Here is a 19,731-nt window from a genome sequence, read left to right on the forward strand (position 1 = left end):
TAAATTTTTTTTCATTTTATTTACTTATTTATTTATTTATTTTTGCGTGTAAGTTACTTTTGCGTCTGCGTATCTAACTCAACTGCGAGTAAATAATATTTTTGTAATAAATTTCTATAAGTAATTTCAAACAACGGTAATTAGAATAAGTAATTAGTATTTTCGGTGACTAGAAAGCTCAAATTTTGACGTGAAACAACAATAGAATAAATCCAGCATTACAATTTTTCAAAAAAAAAAAAAAAAAAGTGTCTAATCTAAAAGTGTTAGCGCTATATACGCTTTTACCTTTATAACGTTAAGATCAAATATTTTTTTTTTTAAGTTGTTAATATTTCTAGACATATATGAACATATCTAGAAAAATAATTTCCGAACATATGACATCCATATTTTATTATGAAACGAGTTTTAAATTACATATATTTCCAATTAAATAATCTGTCGTTACAAATTATTATAAAATATTCGAAAAATGTCCATCCTTATGCTTGTGATTTATATACCCTTTTTTTATGTGAAGATTTTTAAAAAAATGCCTTAAATTATTCTAAAAACAAATGAATATTTTCACATAAACACAATTTTTTGGATCGTTACGGTGCACAAGTTCAACCTTTTGACCCCGTCGTGGGTGCCCATCGTAAGATCTATAATAGTATCGAAATAATTTTTATTGCTCTTTCTAAACCCTTTAATTGAATCGGAAAAAGCCGATCGAAATCAAAGGATTAATTTGGCGCTTCGTCCCTCCGATTGCATTGTGGCGCCCCCACAAAACATGAACTGCATAACAGACTGACTTAGTGACAGAAGCTACGAAAAAGAACGAAAAGGTTCATACGGAAGAGTTTTTGTCCATTTTACCCCTTCAAAATTTTAGAAATGTTTCACAAACTATCTACAATGATACATTTCAAGCATATTTCCATCAATGCTCAGAGAAATAATAAAAAATTTTAAAATCTCCTTTTTACGGTAAGTATGACTGATTCTTTTTTAAATTTTTTGATTTTATTTTAAATGTCACATTTTCTTACTTTACTGTTTTCGATCTTATAAAAATTTATCACTGTTTTAAACATTAAAAATTCGAAAATTTTCATAAGTATCCGATAGACGGCACTAGTTGTCCGTCTGTTAAGCTAAGGTGTACAGGTGGTTCTCGAGAATAAATGGACGACAGGTGGAATGATTTTCAGTCTTATAAATAATTTTTTTTCTTCATAACTTATTAAAGAGCCTTTCAAATTGTAATTCGTTTGTTTATTTTTTCTTGAGCTTTTTAGTGAAATAAACAACGTTTTTGCTAAACTAACCGATTTGTGCCGTATTTACAGCTCTGTTTCTTTTTTAAAAAATGATAAATAATGGCCACACAATTGTTTTATTATTAGCATTTATAAGGGAGGAATAAAATATTCTTACCCATCCTAATATTATAATGATATAGGTATCGAGCTTAAATCGTCTAAAGTTGTGACCTTTTCAAAATAAAATGGTAGCTAACATAAGAAAATATCCACTTAGTTTAAACGCCAATACCTCTTTTCAAGTCATTAAAAATATTGCAAAGTTTGGATTAAATTTATCTTCTAATATAAATTATTTTGTTTATTGTCAATAAAAATTCATTAATACGTTTAATTCATTTATATGTTTTTAATTCAAATAATTTAAAACTGAATTGGATTTTTTCCAGGACACTGCAAAAAATAATGACGATAACGAAAGAAAAAAAATGAAAGAAATAAAAATTAACCAATCCATTGTTCAGGGACAGATGTAATAGTTACTAGTTTAAAATTAAACAAGTAAAAGCTGATATAGTACGAGAAAGTTAAATTTTTCTCATTTACTATTTTTATATTCTTTATTTTAGTTTTAAGCAGAATTTTAATATAACTTTTTATATTTAAATGAAATTTATGTCAACTTTATTTTCCTAGAGGAAAAAGAGACATTTATATCTGTGTACTCATTATTTTTATTTTACTGCACATTCCATTGAAAAAAATAATAATATAGATTGAATAGTTGCCTACAGAATTATTTGTGTTTCTGATTACTTTTACAAATATTTTTTTTAAAATAAATATTAGGTTCTCCGTTAAGATTTTTCTCAACTAGTGAAACTATATACATTTATTTCATTATAAATTCATATTTGGGTGATTCTTTGAAAATATGACAATTCGGAACAAAAAATTTCTTCAAATTTAAAGTCTTCATTTTTGTATATTTATTTAGTTACATTTATTAATAACTTACAGACAGCAGTGTAGTTTATTGACATTTGCTAAAAAAAAAAAAAAAAAAAGAAAAAGAAAAAAAATAGAAATTCATGACATTTTGAATGCCAGGAAAATTACATATTAGCTTAGAAGTTAAAAAAACAGTCATTTTAAGCTAATAGTAAATAACTCAACTTAAGCCTTTGAGTTAGATGGATCATGAATTGCTTAAATTAATTCCTTTATCCACTGTAGAAAAAATCAAAAATGTTTTTGTTGCTGATATGTTCAGTATAAAATTGTGTATAATAATCAATCATTAAATTAAAAAAAATTAACTTTGATTACATTCAAGCATATTACAATCTTACATAAACTTGGTATTAGGTTAATATTTGCTTTCTCTCTTTATATTCAACTGTTTAAAAAATTTTCTGGTAACTGTTTCAATGTCCTGGCATTCATAAGCCAGGAAAATGACAGCCAGGATAATGACAATTTGCCATTATATAGCATTTAACTTTAATTTAACATTTCGATCTAAGATGTTTACATTCCGCAGAAAGCAACAGGATTTCTTGAAATAACTCAGGTAAATCTATGTAGTTTATGTTTTTAATGATTTCAAGAAGACAGGAAAATGACAACATAAAAACCAACTCACCTTGAAAAATTTTGTGAAATAGGTTTAGAACCAGAAAGTTGGTACTTTATTCATGCAATAAGACATGTTCAGATAGGATGGTATTCTAATCAATTTATTAACATAAGATATTGATTGCTGGCGCTATCTATTTTGGTTATTAATCACTAAATAAAAGTAGCCAGGAAAATGACAGATTTTCTCGTGACAAACAAATTATTGACAGAAAAATTTTTTTTCAGCAAAGTTTTTGTGAATAATACCCTCTGCATATATTTTAGAAATGCTTACAACGGTTGAGATAAAAAAAAAATTAGATATTGAAAAATTTATGGGATGTTTTGAATTAGTTATTATTGGAAATATTGTTTGTGACATACCAGGAAAATGACATTTTGAAATTCAATAAAGTTTTTTAAATATACTAAGTAGCCAATGCCCCAAGGTCATTTTAAAATACTAACAGCAATGCTATTTATTAAATTTTTTTAAAAAAAAAGTTCTTTTAGTAGTATAGTATTAGATCTTAAAGCAAGAGACTGTAAATTGTCATATTTCGTGAGAATCACCCATTTAATATACATGTAAATTCATATTTTTAATACATATTTATACTCATTTCTTCATATTAACAATATTTGGTTTGATATTTGTAAATACCTGAAAATTTTAATTGTATTTATAAAATATTATCATATTTTTACAGTTCTCAATATGATTTTAAAATCAAGTTCTACTGTACTCTTACATATTACGATTTTAGATCTAATGAAATATATTAGGAATTAATTAAACTGTATTTCAGTTATAAGTTATTTAAATAAAGCTTTATATTTGATATATTTTTTATAAACGATGTTTTTTTTTCACTGGAGTTGTAAGAAAAGGAAGCAATTTCCATGGTTTTTTCTGAGTTTTTATTCTCACTTGTGGTTAATCAACTCATTTCTATTTTGAACCCTCTAAAATTTTAAAAGTAAAATGCATTTCAGAGAATGCTTACTTTCTTTTTAAGCTGTATATTTTCGAACCTATAGTTTTTTAAAGTAAAATACAGTAAAATCTCGATATAACGACATATTACTTCCGCTATTACCACAAATGTTCAAGTTAATGTCAAAATTCTGATTTCTAAAATTAGAGATACAAAATTTGTATGTTTAAAACGAGTTGAAAATTATTTATAACGAGTATGTCTATAGCAAGCCTTCCTCTACTACGACAAATTTTTTTTAGGAAAATACATTTTTCTGCTCTTTAAAGGAGCAATATTATATATATAAAAAAAATTTAAATTGAAAACATTTTTATTTTTCTTCTGACATTAATACGAAAAAGGGAAAATCAAACACCGTTTCCTCCGGACAATTTTAACCCCATATTTTTATAAAGCAATGTGTAGAGGACAAGCGGCTAAGTTATATTCTTCTAAACAATATTCTTTTTCTATTTTTAGAAATTCTGCCGAGCATTTAAAAAAAATTTTGAACCCCTTATTTTTCTACTTAACAACTTATTATTAAAATCAACATTCACTGTTATTAATGACGTCAAAAGGTATTGCACTTCATTTCATCTTGCAATATATTGTTCCTATTGCAGATAATTAATATTGTTTATTATGCAGCACCTAAACAAAAAGTGCAATTAAACCCTTTAGAAGGATTGAAATCCTCTTGATTGGTAAAGAAAACATTGCTTTTTATAAAGTACAGCTACATAATACAATTACTCTAGATGCGTATTTTAAACCAAAGCTTCATTTTTTAATCTTCTTCTTATTGCTATTTATTTTTATGTCATTTGTTAATAACGATAAGCTGCCTAAAACAACTATTTCATCTGCTATTACGTATTATCGTTATAATGGACTAATATTGTTATTCGAATTTTCATTCGGATCGATTACGTAGTGCGCATCAAAGTATTTTTCATTCCTTCCTCTTCCTTTTTTAAGAAGTCTACCTGTAGCATTCTAATTTATAACACGGTAAATAATAATTTAAAAAAATTGTACTTTAGTTTTATTACATAAAATTAAGTTTTACCTCTCATTGTTAGTTAATTTCAATGCACACCCCATTGTTTATTTATTTACTTATTCTTTTTTTTTAAATTCGACTTGACAAAGAGATTTGTTTTTGGAAAAATAACGTATACAAATAACTCTGAAAACAACATCAGAATTTGAAACAATAAAATTTCTAATTGAAATTTTAATTCGGTGCCTTAAAGTTTTGGGACAATGCAAATTTTAATTTTTTGTCAAATTTGCTATAATTTAACGTTTTCAAAATTTCTTTTTCTGTTATAAATTTTTGAGTATTTTAAAAACCTTTTCTAATATTTTCGTCTGCACGATAAAACTTACAATTTTGGGACCATTTGGGACCAGAACAATTAAAAAGAAACCCTGGAGGTTCTAATCTCAGTATTTTAGATTTTTTCCGGACAATAGAAAACCCGATTTTTGGCATTAGCAATTTTTGAAAGGTACAATGCTGCTGAATGATAGTCTTTCATTTTCGAAATTTTTTGAAAGATATAGCGGCGTTGAATTAGTCATTCATTTCCATCATTTTTTGGGTTACAAGGTTGTCGCAGAAAAAAAGACCGAATTTTGCCAAAAATCTTACTAGAAATTTTCGTGAAAACACAAGTAAAAAAATAAATGCAATCTGTAGTTTATAAAAGTATATTAGAATATTAGTGCAATCGAAGGAAAATTAGGTAAACAATATCGTACATTATTAAATTATTCTCATCAAACTATTAGTTTGCTGATATTTCTTTGCCCAGTAAAATAAAAAATAGTATTTAAATGAATTCTCTGAGAAAAAATTCCATTCTTATTGCTACTCAAGTAGTGATTATTTATATTTGTTTAATTCTTATTGATATTTATGTCATATATATAGATTAAGTTTTTTTCCGCATTATATAGATTTTAGTGTCTCATTAATCAAAAAATACATATTAATTTTTGTAATTACTATAAACTAATATGCATAATAGTTAGTTTTGAACTCTATGAAAAAAGAAAGGGCACTGATTGATTGTATCTGACTTTATTGACCAACTACTAGCTGCTTCAGGAGGTTTCTTTTGGAGGACGCCATACCACGCAAGATCTCCAATTCATTTCTAATTTAAAATTTTAAACAAGCCTAGAGAAAGTTTCAATTATTTCATTAGAAGAGAACTTCTCCGTTGCGTAATCCTAATCTCATAATTTTCATTTGTGTATTATTAAGAGACTTACTCTAGGTTTGTTTGAACTCTACACTTTAAATAAATTTTAAATTAGTAATGAAGGAGAATTTGTCGTGAAAATTTTCTCTCCTCTTAAGGCAGTGTTTCCCAAACTTATGACTTTTGTGTACCCTTTCTAAATTTTTCGTAACGCTGTGTACCACTAATAAAAAAATGAATGTATTTCGTACTATAAAAAAATTGAACTAAAGTTAAAAATCACAACTGGCTGTTGATACCAGTAATTATTAACTGTTAATTCTGCAAAAAATAGCCAATAGAAAAATTCGTAATCGTTAATTTTCATGGCCAACTTTATTTTTAAATGAAAATTTTTGAAATTTTCGTTTGTTGCAAGATATTTCGCATAAGAACGCGTACCCCCGCTAAACTGTTCCCGTACCCTTGGGGGTACGCGTACCACACTTTGGGAAACACTGTCTTAAGGGATTGGAGTGCCTTCTTGTTTTTAACATTATTGTTAAAAAGCATTTATTTTTACGAAAGTAATTTAATAAGAAAGACTTGACAATTATTGTTATTGGAATGTAAGCCAAGAGAATGTGACGCAAAGTTTAACCCCGCTATAATAAATACTCTGTTGTTGTGAACATTTTAAGTGGTTCGTCAAAATAATTATTTAACTAATTTTATTCCATACTCTTATGGATGATGATTTAAATACAAATAAAAGCAAAAATAAATTTTGAGATCCTTACCTTCATGAATAGAAAGTTTACAGCTGCTTAGTGTGCGTAGCGATATTTTCAAACACATAATTTTGTTTTCAATAATAGAACTAAATAATATAATTTCTGAATTCAAATCTGTTGCATTTTTTAAAATTTTAATGATATCAAGCAATTTTGGTGAAGTGAAAATCTATTTTAGTTATTTATAGATATAGTGTTAGAAAAGACGACATGATATATTTAGAAAGAACTCGCTTTTTTGGCAGTTCTGATTTAACTTCGACTTATTTCTATTAGTTATTCTTGCAAGCCTTTACTTATTTGTTGCTGTTGCTGCTGTTAATTTACATCGCACTAGAGCTGCACAATGGGCTATTGGCGACAGTTTGGGAAACATCCCGGAGGATGATCCGAAGACATGCCATCACAATTTTGATCCTCTGCTGTGGGGATGGCACCCCCGCTTCGGTAGCCCAACGACCTGCGCGCGAAGTCGAGCACTTTACGGTAGCACAGTTTAACGAGGACCACCAATACCGCACACCCTCGGTCCCTTTGCAGACTGATCAAAGTGGTCACCCACCCGCACACTGTGATGCTTGACTTCGGTGTTCTATTGTGATCGTGTCTTGACGATCAGTCCACTGCGGGACCTTTTACTTAAGTATATAAAACTGCAACGTATATAAAACTGCAACTGCACCTGCACACTGACCGTAGCCAGTGATGCTTGACTTCGGTGATCTGCTGGGAACCGTGTCTAAACGATCAGTCCACTGCGGGACTACTTATTTTTATTTGTTCTTTTTTACAACGTGCATACGTTAGTGTTTGTATTTAGTTAGAGTAGCGAGACAAAGTTTATTTTGTAAATAAAATTTAACAGTTAGTATATTGTTGACAAGGTAATAGGTGTTTAATAGCGATTTTTATTCTAATATTAATTTTAAGTTTTTGTTACTTCTTAAATCACATGCTTACTATCTTTTCACTTACTATACTTTCACTCTATCTGTCCGGTCCCGTGATAGCTCAATAGTTAAAATTGAAGGTAATGCGGACTGTATAATAATAATTAAATATTTATTTAACAAATTATTTGATTAGTTCACACATGAACTTACATTAGAGAGCGACCATACGCTCTTAACAATTCAATCAACAAGAACAAGAGTGAATAGATCAAAGGGTTACATTATGATGAAAGATGGCTGGCGCAATACAATCTCGCCAAACGGTAATTCAACACCAAACATAACCGCCGGGGTTGAAATATTAATTTCAAAAAATAATAATCAAATTTAAATTAATAAAATGCACAAATAGTTATAAAAACACACCAAATAAACAAAGTTTCAGTTTTCCAAATACTAATTATACAACATTAATTCTCAATAGGTAAGACAGCAATTTTTGAAATTGCTCTTTTATAAACACCATTTTCTGTTTTTACTGAAACAACTCTTACACGGTTAACTTTTCCACAAAATATTTCATTTATTCTACCTAATAGCCATTTACATGTAAGGGTTTTCTTCCTTGAGTACTACCATATCTACTATTTTAACATTTTGTTTTGTAAACATCCATTTGTTTCTCTGTATCAATGTGCTCAGATAATTATTAGTCAACTTTTTCCATATATTTTGAACCATTTGAGTAGTTTTTTGTCATAAATTAAGTCTATTATTATCTATATCTAATAAGTTAGGCTCAATAATTGCATTTATTGGTCGGCCTATAAGAAAATGACGAGGAGTTAACACATTTAAGTCATCAATGTTAGAAGTTAATGGTGTTAGGGGGCGAGAATTTAAAATTCCCTCAACCTGAGTAAAAATGGTTAAAAATTCTTCGTAAGTTAATGTCGCATTTCCAATTGTTCGCTTTAAATGAAATTTTAAGGATTTTACTCCTGCTTCCGATAGACCATTAAAATTTGGTGCTCTAGGCGGAATAAATTTCCATTGTACATTTTCTTCTGCTAGAAAATTGGCTAAAATGTTGTTATGTTTAATAAAAATATCCATTAATTGTTTAATTTCGGAATTTGCACTTACGAAATTTTTAGCGTTATCATTAAATATTTTTTGTGGTTTGCCTCGTCGGGCAAAAAACCTCTTTAAGCAAGCAATACATGCTTCTGCGGTTAAATCGTTAACTATCGCCAGATGGATTGCTTTCGTTGCTGTTCAGACAAAAATACAAACGTATATTTTGTGATAGTTGCCTTTACGTTGGCCTTTGTATCTAATCAAAAATGGGCCACAATAATCAATAGAACAACAATTAAATGTAAAATTAACATTTATTCTTTCACTTGGTAACTCACCCATTATTTGTTGAGAAATTAACGGATTTGCTTTAAAACAAATAATGCATTTGTGAACAATTTTTCTAGGCTACATTTCTGCCATTAAGTGGCCAATAAATTTGTCTAACAGCATTTAGCAACTCTTGCGGACCATTATGAAAGTTCTTAATATGATAATAATTAAAAATAAGTTCAGTTATCTTATTCTTTAGCTGGCAAAATAATAGGATGCTTTTGATTAAAACTTAAGTTTGAGTTTGTTATTCTACCGCCAACTCGAATTAAACCTTTTTCATCTAAAAATGGATTGAAATATTTTAACTTACTTTTTGGAGTCAGTGGCAAACCTTTTTTCAGCATACAAATTTCTTCTGAAATATACCTACTTTGTATAAGTTTAAGAAGATGATTTCTAGCGTTTTCCATTTCATCTATGGTTATAGTACCTGTTTCCTTATTAAGTGGATTCCTACAATTGTAAGAGAACCTAAAAAGTAAACTAAAAATTCTTATCAGTTTTAGAAAATCATTTGTAACACTTAGGCATTTGTCAATAAATGAGTCATTTTTTATAGTCATTAATGAAGTCGCTATTGGTTTCAGTTCGGTAGAAAAGAGTTCATCATTGAAGTGAGTTTCAACTTGAAAATTTTCCTTATTTATGAAATTGGGACCAGCCCACCACAATTTATTGGATCCAAGGGTTGTAGCGTCTGAGCCTCTGGAAATGATATCTGCAGGGTTCATTTCTGAAGATACGTGTCCCCAATTACAATTAGACGTAAGTTGTTGAGTTTGTGAGACTCTATTACTCACAAATGTTTTTAAAAGGTGAGGCGAAGTTTTAATCCACGCTAACGCAATAGTTGATTCTGACCAGAGTTTGATATGATTAAATTAAACTTCATAGCCCCTACAACCTTTTTCACAAGTTTTGAAAGGAGTAGACATGCAGACAGTTCCAATCTGGAATAGTCATAGTCTTGATTGGTGCTACACGTGACTTGCTGCGAAGAAGCTGGCTGATAGATTCATCAGGATCTGCAACTGTCTGTAAGTAAATTACAGCTCCAAATGCTTTTTCTGAGGCATCTGCAAAACCATGCAGAATAAGTGCGGAAAATGTCTCCTTCAAAACGTAACGAGGTACTTGAATAGTTTCTATACTATGAAGTGTTTTAATGAACAAAGTCCATTCTTGGGCAATAGGGGATGGTAACTTTTCGTTCCAGTCTAGCTTATGCAACCAAAGCCGTTGCATAAAAATCTTCGCTTTACTGAAGACTGGACCAAGTAGACCAAGAGGATCATACAAACGAGCAATTTGAGATGAAACATCTCTCTTAGTAACATCTGATTTTTCCGTAACTGCAACTTTGTAGAGCAATGTATCCCTTTTGTTATTCCATAGATCCCTAAAGTTTCACTGTTGCATTACTGTCACGATCAAACGAAAAGTCTCCCAATTCTGTGTCTTGTGAATCAAAGTTAGTACACCATTTGTGTAATTTCATTCCTCCTCTTTTAAGTAGTTCTGTTAAATCTTGCTGAAGCTTAATACATTCATTTAAAATAGAAGTAACGGTAAGGCAATCATCCATATAAAATTCTTCTAAAACAACTTTCGAAGCCAAAGGAAAATCCTTCTCTTCATCTTTTGCTAATTGTTGAAGAGTCTTCTGAGCCAAGTAAGGAGCACATGCTGTGCCATATGTTACGGTTTTAAGTCTGTAGGATTCAGTAGGTTTACTTTCGTGATTTTTCCAGAGTATTTTTAGAAATTTGGTTTGTGAAGGCAGTATTTCAATTTGTCTAAACATTTTCTCAATATCTGCGGTGAAGGCATAGATATGTTTTCTGAATCGAAGCATAATAGAGAACAGTTCATCTTGTATCACTCCTCCCTTGCATAACAAATCATTCAAGGAACAGTCATTTGCAGTTTTGGCGCTTGCATCAAACACCACTCTAAGTTTAGTAGTTTTGCTGTCTGGTTTTAAGACACCATGATGAGGAAGGAAATATCCATAACTGTCATCAAAATCAGAATTGTCATCTATCCTTTCCATATGGTTCAAAAGCTCATATTCCTTTAAAAACGAAACATACAATTCTTTCATTTCAGGATAACTTGACAAACGTCTCCATAATAGATTAAGTCTTTTTTCAGCAATTTGTTTTGAATCTCCCAACGGTATGTTTTCACTAATATCCTTCTTAAATGGCATCTTAACTACATATTTCCCATTAGTTTTTCGATAAAACGAATTTTCAAAAAGTTCGTTGCAATAATTTAATTCTGAACTGACGGGAGGTTTTGTTTCGTTTACATCTTCAACTTCCCAAAAAGAATTCAATATCTTGTTTAGCGAATTAACCTCAGTTGACAAAAAAACAACGATTAAAATCTTTAGCTTCATTACTCGAAATTCTAATGCTTCCTGAAATCAAATATCCGAAACAACTATTTTGAAGCAATAATTCATTATCTTCTAAACGTATTTTATCATTCGTCAAAAAACCAAAAAATAGTTCAGCACCCAATAACAAATCCACTTTTTTCGCTATATAAAATTTGTCATCATCTAACTTGATCCCTTTCGGAATATTCAAAGTCGAAATATTAATTGACTTGGGGGGCATCATGTCAGTTACTTTGGGAACAACAAGTAACTCAATTTCCCATTCCGAATCATTTTCTAAATTCGACAATCGAGTTTTGAATTAATAATTAATTAATCGAGTTTTGAATTAATATAAATTAGTAAGAAAGTCATATTTACAATAATAGTGGCAGGTCTTAAAATATTAGAAAATATTTTTTTTATCATTTAAATTAACTGGATGAAATTAATTTTCCTTTTCAGATAAATATCTTCTGCCATTTCTATTCAATCCCCGTAGCTAAAAAGCATGACATGTATCACAACCACAAAATAAAATACACTATATTACCATTAACAACATTTACAGAAATTCAAATATACAGGGTGTTTATAAAGTCTCGGACCCATTTTGCTGTTTAATAACTCATAAAATGATAAAGATAGATTAAAATTAATAACATAAATGGTTAGATAGACTCAAAAACTTTCATGAACCTTGTCAATGAACTTCCACGTGTGCCCCCTACCCCCTTCGTCGCACGGAGAATATCAAGTCGATAGTCAATTTCACGCCAGGTAGCGGCAAGCATGTCGCCATCCACAGAGGCTATTGCGGTTGTAATTCTGGCTTTTAGGCCATCAATGTTCGACACAATCCTCCTGTAAACATTGTCCTTTATAGATCCCCAAAGAAAAAAGTCCAGCGGCGTTATATCAGGTGATCTGGGTGGCCAAGGAATTGGACCTCCTCGCCCAATCCATCTTCCTGTAAAATGGTCATTCAAAGAACTACGAACGATGATACCCCAATGAGGTGGTGCACCATCTTGTTGCAAAAAGACATGTGGCTGAAGCTCTTCTAGTAGTGGAAATACGAAGTTTTCCAACATGTCTAAGTATACGACTGATGAGATTGTCTTTTCTGTAAAAAAGAAAGCTACCTCTCGTGAAATTGACTATCGACTTGATATTCTCCGTGCGACGAAGGGGGCACACGTGGAAGTTCATTGACAAGGGTCATGAAACTTTTTGAGTCTATCTAACCATTAATGTTATTAATTTTAATCTATCTTTATTATTTTATGAGTTATGAAACATCAAAATGGGTCCGGGACTTTATAAACATCCTGTATAATTCCAATCTTATTATGCAATTTTAACACTTTTTATTTTTCTATACATCTGTAACATTATGGTACTTGTAAGTTTAATAATTAGATTTCCTTCCCTTTCTTTTTTAAAAATCTTTAAACTCAACAAACCTAGTCTATATTTTTCAACTTTTAGTCAGACTTCATGAAACTAGCAGCTTTTTTTTAAATTTTTGACGCTGATTCTGAAAAGGACTTATGTTATTGTCAATCACATCAAAGTTTCTTAAAAAATAGTTATTTTAATAATTTTTAATCAATGTAATCAAGAATCTACAATCGCTTAATAAACTAAAATTTTAAAGTTATGTACCAATTTTTATTCTTTTTTTACACTCAATCGAATAGAACAAATTACAAATTGATAAGGAGCATTTATTTTAAAGTTTTGAGTAATTTTAAGTGAGGAAAATGTCTAAGAGAGAATGATTTGAAATAATACTTTTAAAATAAGTTGAGTATAATATCTCCTATATAACTTATAATACCGAGCAGAATAAAACTAATAGTTAGTTGTTACAAACACTTGTTTAAATATAAATACACATCCCATAGGATGAAACTCTAAATAATGCATATTACTTTCAGCAATAAATGTTTTTATTTGCAATTGATTTTATTCAATTCAGGATTAAAATTGCATACCATACTGACTTATTTCTAAAATATTTAAGATTTCCGAAATTCGCACATTTTTGAAGTAGTGAACCCATAAACAGCTGCATGAAAAAGCTCATAACCTTGAAACAAATTGTCATATAAACTTGAAATCGGATTTAATTTCATTCTGCCCAATATTCTAATAAGTAATAACAATCTGCTTAGTAAATAATTAACGTGGGTAAAATGCGAGAAAATAACATGTAGTGAAAATAGCAGTTTTGTGATCAAACATGAAGAAGTGAGCTAGTACAGTTACTAGTTTTCAATTATCAAATATCTAGCAAACTATTGTTATCAACAATTACATAAATTCTGTAGTTTATTAGGAGAGATTACTTTTTCTTTTAGGTATAAATTCAGAACTATATCCTAGGGCAGGGATGGCGAACCAATGGCACGCGTGCCATTTATGGCACGCTACACATTATTTTGGGCACCCCACCGATCACAATTGTTGTTACACTATGAATTGTTATTACACAAATGTTATTACGCTATGAAGCATATGTAACAATTAAATTAATATTCACAAAAACAAACAAAGGAATAAACAATTATTAATAAAAAAAATTAAAAATTAATGCTAAAAACAATTAATAACAGTAAAAAACAAGCTAACAATAAATAACTAGCAAAAAAATCAACAGTCCTGCTTAAACTAACATCTTACAACCTAATATAACTTATTGGTCATTTAATCTGCTACAACAGAAGTCATACTGATGTTACTTTAAGTTGAATTGCGTGTATAACTGAGACATTGCAAAATGTATATTTTTTTCAATGTAAATAAAGAGTTTTGAGTTGATAGTATTTAGTATTATTATTTTCCCAATAATCACGAAGTTAAAATTATTTGACGGCACGTCTATGACCTCATTAAGCAATTTTTTTAGAGAAAATGGCACGTTGGTACATAAAGGTTCGCCACCCCTGTCCTAGGGGAAGGCTGAGCAGTAGCTTGCTTGTCTCTTCTTCTGCGCCGCCGCGCATGTGCTATTTACAGCCTAGGCCATCTCAGTAATATCAGGGAACTGTGGATAAGCTCTGTAAATATATATATATATATATATAAACAATAATATAAACTTTGCAACAAATATCCAAACGATAGGCATACAGCTATAGTAGAATTTCAAAGCAAAATTGCTATTTTAAAAATCTTTCAATTTTCAATGATTTATTTATAAGAGAAATTGTGAACATTTTTCTCAATTAATCAGCGTGCATACTGCTACGTTAAAACATATACATTTAAGCAAAATAAAAAGAATAGTTCTATTTGACTGAACTACAAACAATAAAATATATTCTGTGCATAACCTGCTGTAACGATTCACCAGTAATGTTACCCAAAACAGTGACGAGAAATATATCGGTTATTCTCTCTTATTGCTAAGCCTACAACGATAGCCTCTAAGAATATCCTCCAACTTAAATTATTTAAGATCAGGACGCGTCGTTAAAACAAAAATAATAAAATTTAAGTTTCAAAATTGAAGCATATTTGATTAAAAGTGATAAAACTAAATTAATAAATGTCAAGCACACTTACCGAATTTCGAATAGACTTTCGATTGTCAACACACACGCCATTTGCCGGCTCGCATGGAACTCTGGGAAGTGAGTTAGTTAATATGAAGTGTACTTTAAGCAACCTTAAAACAAGCTTAGGTATAAATAAAATGACTTCAACACCTCAATAAATACCTCACTCTCTTTAGTTGAAATAAGGTATATTTTTTTATACCTCATAAATACCTCAATATCGTTAGTAGAAAAAAGGTACATTTTTTATACCTCGTAATTACCTCACTCTCGTTAGTTGAAATAAGGTTGATTTTTTTATACCTCATAAATACCTCTTTTGTTACAAGTGTAAGAGAAACAACCTCGTATACCTTAAAAATCATCTTATCAGTCTGGATGATTTGAAGTGAATTTAAAACAACCTCAAAATAAGCTTAGGTATAAATAAAATGACTTCATATACCTCAATAAATACCTTTTTATCGTTAGTTGAAATAAGGTAAAAATTTTTATACCTCAAAAATACCTCTTTTGTTACAAGTGTAAGAAAATAAACCTGGTATACTTTAAAAATCTCCTTATCAGTCTGGTTGATTTGAAGTGAATTTTAAACAACCTCAAAACAAGCTGAAGTATATATAAATCAACCTCGTACACCTTAATTACAACCTTTACGAGGTATAATTTTTATTGCTGTTTTCTCTGCAACCTTAAATATACCTCAAATATACCTCAAAACAACCTTAATACCTCAAAAATACCTCAAATCAACCTTAAATATACCTTAAATTTTCATAAGGGTTCTCTTTCTTTCAAAAAGGTTTCACTTTCGTTTTTATGTAATAGTGAATGGTGAGAATCTTTTTTACAGTCAAAACAAACTAATCTGTTAGCTTTACACTGAGCCAATAAGTGCGTTTGAGAAAGGCATTTAATGCAGAGTTTGTTTTCTTTTACAAAATTAAATCTCTCCGAAACTGGTAAGCTTTTGAATTTTGGGCAATGATAAATAGGATGTGTTTCGTTATACAAAATACAGTTTCGATAAGTATTGGTTTTGGTGAAGAAAGTTTTTGAATTTTTAGGACGATTAAATTGATTTGATTGTTTAACAACATAGTTCTGTTTTGGGAAACTATTTTTATTTATTTCTTCAAGAATTCGAATTCTTTCTTCCAAAAAATTTAAAAAATCATCTAATTTCGGGATTTCATTAGATTTTACACTTAGTTCAAAAGCTTTTCTCGATTCTTTATCTAATTTCTGTAACAAAATATTTAAAATTAAAACATCTGACAAATTATTACGATCGAATTCTAGTACTGTTAATGATCGTAAGCATCTTTTTACTTTGTCAACTAACGCCCGTAATTGTGATGGTGAATCATTTATTTTTTCAAAATTTAATAAGCTATTGATAAAAGCATCCACAACTGCTCTTTTATTCTCATACCTGCTACTAAGTGCAGAAAACAGTGATTCAAACGTGTCTTGACAAGATTCCCACAATTTTGCTTCTCTTTTAAGAGATGCTTTGAGATAAAATAGTTTTTGTGTATCATTCAATTCTTTATTGTTACCGATAATTGACATAAACTGCATTTTAAAGTTTTTGAAATCTTCATATTTACCATAAAAGTGTGGTAAGGGTAAATCTAGTAATTTATAACTACAATTAGAAACAATTTTTGCTTCTTAAATTTTATCTTTATCATTAATCTTGCATTCAGAAAGAGTAATTCAAAATCTTACTTCTAAATCTTCTATTTCCTCGTCTAGTTCTTCAGTTAAACTAAGATTATCCTTCAAATCGATATCTTCTGGAAGTTGAGTGTAATCAACTATCAATTGTTTTGCAATGTTTTTTAGTTCCAGTAATGAATTTAGTTTTGTGTTTAGTATAACTTCACGATTCAATTCCTCTTCGTCGGATTTCAATTCATCAAGAAATGCTAACAACTTTCCAAATTTTGTTTTAATTACGCCTCTTTGGCTGTTCAACGATATCAAAGAAGCCATATTCTATTCAGGCTCGACGGACCAACTGTGCGGTCTCGTGATAGCTCAATAGTTAAAAGTGAAGGTAATGCGGACTGTATAATAATAATTAACAAATATTTATTTAACAAATTATTTGATTAGTTCACGCATGAACTTACATTAGAGAGCGATCATACGCTCTTAACAATTCAATCAACAAGAACAAGAGTGAATAGATCAAAGGGTTACATTATGATGAAAGATGGCTGATCTCGCCAAGCGGTAATTCAACACCAAACACTATCTACTATGTTTATTATTATATAACTTGTTGTTTATGTTATATGTTTATTACTTTATATTCGCTATTTACTCTCTTTTCACTATTTACTGTGTTCAATGTGAACACGTTGAGCCCAATGGCTTTAAAATACACCGGATACAGTAACCCGGTAATATGGATGGTAAAGAGCCTCTCACTAGTGTAGAACACGTCATTCATAGTAAACTGCTAAAAGATATTGGCATTTCGCTTACAGTGGACTCAAATTTCGTGGTAAAGAGCCTAAAGCGCTCATTAGTGTAGAAAACATCACCCATAGTAAATAGCTAAAAGATAGTGGCGTTTATAGAGGACTAAAAATTTTTTTTCGCAATTATTTAAATAAATGTTAGAAATTTTCTATCTCTGTCATAAGTTCAAAAATACGCATAATTTTTATTTACGCATAATTATAAAGAAGTGCTAAAAATGGAGCATTTTGTTAAAATGCAGCTTAATGAGTGGTTCCAAAAATAGGCACATAAAGGAGGAAATCGGTTGCACAGAAACTCCAACTTTCGAATGGAATTTTCTTCAAAAATGAAGGAAATATAAAAATATCTAAAAAATTCCAAAAATGATGAAAAGTGAAAATGTTAATGTGTAGAAAGAGCCGCAATAGCTCAGTGGTTAAGGCACTGAACTGTCAATGGGAAAAACTGGGGTTCGATCTCAAGTGGAGGCTTGAGGCCCCACCCAGCTCAGATCAATGGGTACCAGCTTGTTTGAGAAGTAAATGCGGCCTGTGAGTAGTGCTGAGCACATTACCACAATCATACCGGTGATCACGACATTCCTCCATGATACCCACAACAAACTGTTGCGGGAATGTCTAGAAAATTCGCTATAGGTAAACAACCGTTATAGGGAGAATATTTTGAATGTTGTTTAATGTTCCAATTAAAAGTTTCGTTACAGGTCGAAATTCTATGTTTGGAAACTAAGCTGTAGAGGGACAACAAATTTTGTTAGTTAATAATTTATTAAGAAAATCACGTGTTTCTGTAATCACTATTTCTAACAAGGCCGGGATAGCCTGGTCAGTAGGGCGCTGGGCCCATGTCCGAGAGTTCGTGGGTTCGATCCCCGCAGGCCGAAAACTCCCCTTGTATAGTTGGTGACTGATGCACGTTAAAATTCTGTCGAGTCGCAAAGTCCTCCATGTTCCCATAGCAAATCAAAACCTCTGGGGGTACTGGACTGGAGCTCGATCGTTCTCTGATTCAGGTCAAAATTACGATCTGTGGATGAATGAATGGATGTTTAGGCTTAGGCTGAGATGTAGTACGAAGTTCCTGCCCGCAGAGCGGGCACTTCACTTCTTCTTCTGTGTTGATGCCCGTGGGCGACTAGAGTACTGTGTTTAGCAGTAAAAAACAAGAGAAATAGCAGAAGCACTGGTTGGCGTAAGTTTATACTTGTTGTCGTGCTTATAAAAGGACAAGTTAGGTATAAAACTAGGGGTGGATACTACAGAGTCGGCGATCACATGAAGGTCACTATACCTCTCTGGGAGTATCCATAGCTGGATGAGGGGAGGGGAAATATTATTTATAGAGCCTTGAAAGAACACAATCTGACGATAGGAATGACGTTATTGGGTTATAAAGTCTCATATCTGGTATTAATTCTTTATTCAGTAGTTCATTGAAGCCTGCTGGATCAGGATTTTTTGCTTTACTGAACAATGAGATACTTAGCTTACTGATAAATTCATTGATAGTGCTGATGTTAAGGTCGTTTCTGATGGCACTGTTCGGGAGGTAATATGGGGCACCAGTAATTCGTCTTAGAAATTTATTTTGAGCAACTTCTAGTTTCTTTAGTTGGGTTTGTTTAATGCAGTGGTTCCCAATCTTTTGTGGACCATCGCTCCCCTCTTGGGGTTGGCTGACACATATCGCCCCTTTCTCTTTTTGCTCAAAAAAACCATTCATTGTTGCTTGTGAGTAACCAAACACTGAAAATATGCTATGTTATTTCATTTTAATTTAAATTGTAATGCAAATAAGGAGGCACATTTATCCTGTCATTTTTATTAATTAAAAAAAATTTTGCATCTTTTTTTTTTCAAAAAGAAATATTTAAAACAAAGTAATCAACACAAAAGTACATTTTTTTAAATTCTTATTTTAATGTAATCAAGAAAAAGTTAAAACGTTAACAACTAAAACTTGAGAAAAAAAAATGAAGAGGGAGAAAGTACATTTTTACCACTTCAATGACTGCCCTGTTCTTGGTGTATTTCAAGTTAAAGCTTGAATGTCAGGTTTTATGCTCGTCAGATTTAAACGCGGGTCTCCTTTGAAGCAAATGTCCAACCTATCTCCTTGCATTGTGAGCA

At 30.6% G+C, this 19,731-nt stretch overlaps 2 protein-coding genes across 2 annotated transcripts in view; one reads left to right on the forward strand and one right to left on the reverse strand.

The window, feature by feature from the left end:
* The first annotated feature begins 763 nt into the window (after positions 1 to 763).
* Positions 764 to 19,731, forward strand: part of LOC107449173 (uncharacterized) — a 39,227-nt gene continuing 20,259 nt past the window's right edge. The window contains exon 1 of the mRNA XM_016064626.5: positions 764 to 978. The gene's annotated coding sequence lies outside the window, so the exon portion shown is untranslated. The remainder of the gene's footprint in view (positions 979 to 19,731) is intronic.
* LOC147800913 (uncharacterized) lies at positions 10,061 to 11,363 on the reverse strand. Its single transcript, XM_087156064.1, has 2 exons — positions 10,574 to 11,363; positions 10,061 to 10,509 (listed from the first exon to the last, which is right to left on the reverse strand). The coding sequence occupies exons 1-2, from the start codon at positions 11,361 to 11,363 to the stop codon at positions 10,061 to 10,063; spliced, it is 1,239 nt and encodes a 412-aa protein (XP_087012190.1).

This window comes from Parasteatoda tepidariorum, chromosome 12 (assembly GCF_982258835.1).
Source record: "Parasteatoda tepidariorum strain Cologne lab strain chromosome 12, Ptep-v5.0, whole genome shotgun sequence".
Classification (NCBI taxonomy): domain Eukaryota; kingdom Metazoa; phylum Arthropoda; class Arachnida; order Araneae; family Theridiidae; genus Parasteatoda; species Parasteatoda tepidariorum.